Source organism: Saccopteryx leptura, chromosome 3, assembly GCF_036850995.1.
Source record: "Saccopteryx leptura isolate mSacLep1 chromosome 3, mSacLep1_pri_phased_curated, whole genome shotgun sequence".
NCBI lineage: Eukaryota > Metazoa > Chordata > Mammalia > Chiroptera > Emballonuridae > Saccopteryx > Saccopteryx leptura.
The window spans coordinates 173,611,841-173,617,574 of NC_089505.1; the positions used below are offsets into that span (position 1 = coordinate 173,611,841).

The 5,734-nt window shown below is 48.5% G+C and overlaps 1 protein-coding gene across 1 annotated transcript; it reads left to right on the forward strand.

The window, feature by feature from the left end:
• The first annotated feature begins 1,239 nt into the window (after positions 1-1,239).
• Positions 1,240-5,322, forward strand: SPMIP9 (sperm microtubule inner protein 9). Its single transcript, XM_066376898.1, has 3 exons — positions 1,240-1,266; positions 1,906-1,998; positions 4,900-5,322. Exons 1-3 carry the CDS (start codon positions 1,240-1,242, stop codon positions 5,320-5,322), a joined length of 543 nt encoding a protein of 180 aa, XP_066232995.1.
• Positions 5,323-5,734: the final 412 nt, after the last annotated feature.

The window sequence follows — 5,734 nt, forward strand, 5'->3', positions numbered from 1 at the left end:
TAATCCATGTGGGGTTCTGTTTGTCTTCCTCTCCTGGAAATACGTGGCTTCCGCAGCATGTTGGAAAGCCTCTGCCTCCTGCATACTTTTCGATGCTGCTGCCAGGGTTCATGTTGGCTCAGGTGTGGCAGGACACCAGTGGCCCGCTCCAAGAGAGGGTGAGCCAGGGAAAGGAGAACCAGCATGCAGGAGGTTGTAGTTACAATGACCAGGGGCTGTGATGAAAGCAGCCTGCATCATGTAGGTGAAAGTTCATCTCAAGGACAGCTGTGGCAGTGGGATAAAGCAGCCTCTCCATGCAGCAGGGGCACCTGGACTTGGAAGGGCCAGAGCATCATCCTCCCTTAGCAGAAGGACAGGTAGATAGTTTGCATTGAAACTGGTCTCTAGCCCCAAGAGACGAGCTGTCTGCACACAGAGAGAAGGGGACATGGGGACAGCTGAGGTCTGGCAAGCACAGCCCGCTGAATGGAGTGGGGCTCAGGGCTGGCTTGCATGGGAATGAAATGGAGGACCAACCAAGAACCTAGAGGTCCACAAACACAAGCTAGGGTGAGCTCAGGAAGCTCCCAGTGCCTGGGTAGTGAAGCCTCCCCACAGGACTTCAGGGCTGGAGGTAAGGGGCAGGGTTGGAACTGCGCGCACTAGTTATTCTTCAACGGGAAATGCAGTTTTACAGCTGACTTCCACTGGGTACTGCCATCTCTTCAAGAAAATGTGGTTTGTACTTCTTAATCAGGGTGCTTCCTAGTCTTAAGCAGACTTTCTCTAGGTAGGTCTGAGCCTTGGTAAGCTTCCGTGACCTGTGTGCTGGGTCAACTCATCCTGGCCTGTGAGCCCTCCTGTGCACTCTGCACAGCTCTGCAGCAGTGACACTGTGTCTGCTCAGGGCCACGGTGGGAGCACTTACACCACGGAAACTGGCAAATGCTGTACCCGGGGGGCTTACTTGCTTCCCAGAGGTAACTGTTAGGCATTGTCAACACTTCACTTGCCCTGCTCGAGAGGCAAAGCTGGTGTTCTCTACAGCTCTAATTCCTCTAGGTCTTAGTCCAGCCCCTTTGTCCCAGGACCCATCATCTTGCTGCCACCACCACCCTCTGATGACTGAATAATGTATAGGGTGGGACAGGGCAGCCTGGGGGCGGCTTTCTCCCCTCCACTTTGTGAACAGGGGCTGTTTCCCTGCCTGCAGCACAAGCAGGGCTAACCAGCTTGTCTGTGCCTAGGTCGCTGGCCATGGCGGGTGTATGGTACCCCAGACAGGTGAGTGTTGTGTGTTTCTGTCCCCTGGGTCCACCTCGAGGTTGGACAGCAAACAGGCCAGGGAAGGGCCAGGTTGTTAGGTTCTTTGGGGTTCCCTCTGGTCATTACTCTCAAGTTGTTTTTTATTTGTTTGTTTGTTTTTAACAGGCAAAGGAAAGCTAAAGGTTTACAAATTTCTGGAGGTTCACTTACTTATTCCTTTATTAGGCGCCCTTGGTGTATCAGGCACCCTGCAGGGCTCTGAAGCATAGAAATGCCCATGATTAGATCCTAATCTTGTTCACTTGTTAATCAGTCACAATGCACCGTGCCAACTGCTGTGTGAGGGATGTGAGAGTGCTCTGAGAGCAGAGGAGAGGGTTTAGTTCTCAGATGGGAGAGAGCTCATCTAGGTCTTGGAGGACATGTGGAGGTTTGCCACTTGGTAAGGCGCACAACTAGCGTTTGCAGCAGGAGATCAGCACGTGTGTGCCAGGCACTTGTGCAGGGAGGAGAGGAGGAAGGCAAGGGATAGGGGCCAGAGGGAAAGGCCAGGGGACACCAGGTTATTCAGGGCCCTGCATACTGGCCACTGAGCGCCTGTGAGTGGGAGGACAAGATGGGATGGGAGCTTTGCCTTATGTTTACCTTGCCCTTCAGGCCCCTGTGGACTTGGATATGTACCAAAGCTGCTATTCAGTCAACTATGTACCCTACGGGAAGCACAAATATTCCAGAGTCTCATCACAAGAGGTAACAAGTCACTACGTGTTGTCTTCCTTCAACTGCCCACTGAAGTCATCTTCATTTCATTTGTATTACAAGCATGGACATTGGAGGCAGTTATTTAGAAAAATATTCAGACCCTTGCCGACTAGCTCAGTGGTATAGTGTCGCCCCTGCATGTGGAAGTCCCGGGTTTGATTCCCAGCCAGGGTACACAGGAGAAGCGCCCATCTGCTTCTTCACCCTCCCCTCTCTCCTTCTTCTCTCTCTCTTCCCCTCCAGCAGCCAAGGCTCCATTGGAGCAAAGTTGGCCCAGGCACTGAGGACAGCTCCATGGCCTCCGCCTCAGGCATTAAAATGGCTCAAGTTGCAATGGAGCAAAGCCCCAGATCGGCAGAACGTCGCCCCTTGGTGGGCTTGCCAGGTGGATCCCGGTTGGGCGCATGCAGGAGTCTGTCTCTGCCTCCCTGCTTCTCACTTTAGAAAAATACAAAAACAAAACAAAACAAAAAAAGAAAAATATCCATGCCTGACCAGGTGGTGGCACAGTGGATAGAGCATCGGACTGGGACGTGGAGGTCCCAGGTTTGAAACCTCGAGGATGTCAGCTTGAACGCAGAGTTGCTGACTTGAGCATGGGATCATAAACATGACTCCATGGTTGCCTGCTTGAGCCCAAAGATCACTGGCTTGAAGCTCAAAGTTGCTGGCTTGAGCAAGGGGTCATTTGCTCTGCTGGAGCCCCCAGGTCAAGGCACATGTGAGAAAGCAATCAATGAACACCTAAGGTGCTGCAATGAAGAACTGATGCTTCTCATCTCTTTTCCTTCTTGTCTGTCTGACCCTATCTGTCCCTCTCTCTGTCTCTGTCTCTGTCTCTGTCACACACACACATCCAACTCCCAGATATCTAACAGGTCTTTCATGTGCCTGTGTGTGCATTTGAAAATGTAAATCACATACAAGTCATGCATACAGAAGAGTGTAAATATAATATCACATAGCATTAATAAACCAAACACCAATGCCCTTATTACCAGGCAGCTCACACAACGCTTAACAGGCCCCAGAGCTCTCGGGTATTCGTCCTCCTCCCTGCCTCCCCCTACCTCCAAAATTGCTGCTACTCTGGGTTTTGGGCTAATCATTTCCTTCTGTGTGTGTGTATATATTTTTAAGAACTTAGTTTAACCAGTATTCATGTATACTTCTAAACAAATTATTCAGGTTTACCTTTAATGAACTTTATTTTCTATTGGATCATATAATTTGCACTCTTCTGTGACATTTATTTTTTTTGCTGAACATTACAGCATAGCCTTCCTTTTCCACTGTAAAGAGTTCCGTTGCATGGGTATGCCACCGTGTACCTGTCCCTCCTCCGGGTCATTTACTGCTGTTACCCTCCCACGCCCAAATTCTTCAATAAAGATGAGGCAGAGCCTCACATGCAAGAGTTTACCCACCCCAGGAATGAAACTGGTTGCCACAAGGGACACTGCTATTTTTCAAAGTGGTGGTGTCAGTTAACTTTCTCCCCAGCAGACAGTCGTGCCTGTAATCCTTTTCCCTCACCATTATGTGAAATTACCATATGTTTAAAATATTTGTCAATTTGGTGGGTTTGAAATAATATTTTCCTGTCCTCATAATTTTTATTTTCACTGATGATTAAGGAGGTTTCAGCATCATTTCACTTGTTTATGAATATTTATCATCCTATGAAATGTTTTTCATGTCTTTTGACCATTTTTCTACTAAATGGCTTTTTTCTTGTTAATTGGTAGGAGCCCTTTAAATTCTGGACATCTTTCATTTGTCAGTTGTGTAGGTGGCAAAAGTCTTCTTCAGTTGGTGATTTGCCTTTTCACTTGTCCTTCAGTGAATAGAAATTCTTATTTTAATATGGTTAAATGTATCAGTCTTTTTCTTTACCATTTGTTCTTTTTTTAAGTTTTGTTTAAGAAATTCTCTTCTATCTTGAGGTAGCTCCACTAAAAATAATAAGATATATACAAATGAAAATAGAACAATTTCTGAGATACATTATTTAGTGGAAGCAAAGTGCAGAATTCAATTATGTGTTATTTCTGAGAAAACCAGGGGCGTTGCTATATACACTTATGTCTGTAATGTATAGAAAATACTTCTAGAAAGATACAAAAGACACTGATGACAGCAGTTGCCTCTGAGGAGGATGGAAAAAACTTTTCACTATTAACCCTTTTGTATTATCTCAGTATTTCCTTTTGTTGTATATATTACCATTCAAAAACTAATTTAGATTTTTTTTTCTTCTTTTCCAAGTGAGAGGAGGGGACATACAGAGACAGACTCCCACATGCACGCCAACCGGGATCCATCCAGGAACCCCATCTTGGGCCGATGCTCTGCCCATCTGGGGCCATGCCGCACTGAGCTATTTTTAGCACCTGAAGCAGAGGTTCCTCAGAGCCATCCGCAGTGCCCAGGGCTGATGTGCTTGAACCATTCAAGCCCTGGCTGCAGGAGGGGAGGAGAAGAGGGGGGGGGGGGAGAAGCGAGAGGGGGAAGGGTGGAGAGGCAAACATCTGCTTCTCTACCCCCTCCCTTTCTCTCTTTTTGTCTCTCTCTCTTCCCCTCCTGCAGCCAGGACTCAATTGGAGTGAGTTGGCTCTGGGCACTGAGGATGGCTTCATGGCCTCCACCTCAGTCACTAAACATGGCTCCTGTCACAACAGAACAAGGGCTTCAAGATGGGCAGGTTGCCCTCTAGTGGGCTTGCTGGGTGGATCCCAGTTGAAGCGCATGCCGGAGTCTCTTTGACTCCCTTCCTCTCACTAAAGAAAAAAAAGAAAGAAAAGCATGTTCTATCTTGGATACATCCAAGGAAGTTACATTGTCTTTGTCTTCCTCAGCCCTCCAATCATGTGTGACTTGTTCCCACAGCATGTGAAGGTGGAGACCCAACTTCGGGAAAAGGAATTTTATAAGCCCATCCCAAGCCCCAACCCCAAGCTAGAGGATGGATACCCTATCTTCAAAAGACCCTACATGAATGCCAAAGACCTGGGACACCCTGGCTTCTTCCCATCACCAAACCGTGAGGACACAGTGAAAGACAAATGCAGGTTCACCAGCATCTGCCCTTCCCTGCACCCTATTTCCCACACCCTGTACCTGGCCCAGGGTGACCCAAACCCCATCTACCAGAATGTTGACTTTCCATGCCTCTTGGAGCCAGTGCACCAACCTGCTGCAGAGGAAGGCAAAAGCTACCTTCTACTGCCCGGCTGCCTCTGTCCTCATCACTGCACAGCCAAGGTCCCCATCTTGAACCGATGGGGACCCCTACTGCCCTTTTACCAGTAAAAAAGGTGAGAACACTTCCCAGGTCACTGTGGCAATCTTTCCCTCCCACAAGGATGTGCCAGCCCTAACCTTGGATTACAGAAAGAAAACCTGGGAATAAAACTTTGGAAGGTGTCCCAGCAACCCTGGGCTTGTATCTCTTTCTTACCCCTCGCCTGCATGGGACATAGGGTCCCCACTGCACAAGGGGAGAGGGAGGGGGAAGAAGGGAAAGGGTGTGGATGGAGGGCTGGAATTTGTGTGATGTTTCATTGTAACTAAGAACCTTGTGTTAGCACCTAACCAGGTGATGGCGCAGTGGATAGAGCATCAGCTGGGGGCACTGAGGACCCAGGTTCGAAACCCTGCTGTGGCTTGAATGTGGGATCATAGACATGACTCCAAAATCGGCTTGAGCCCAAGGTCGCTGGCT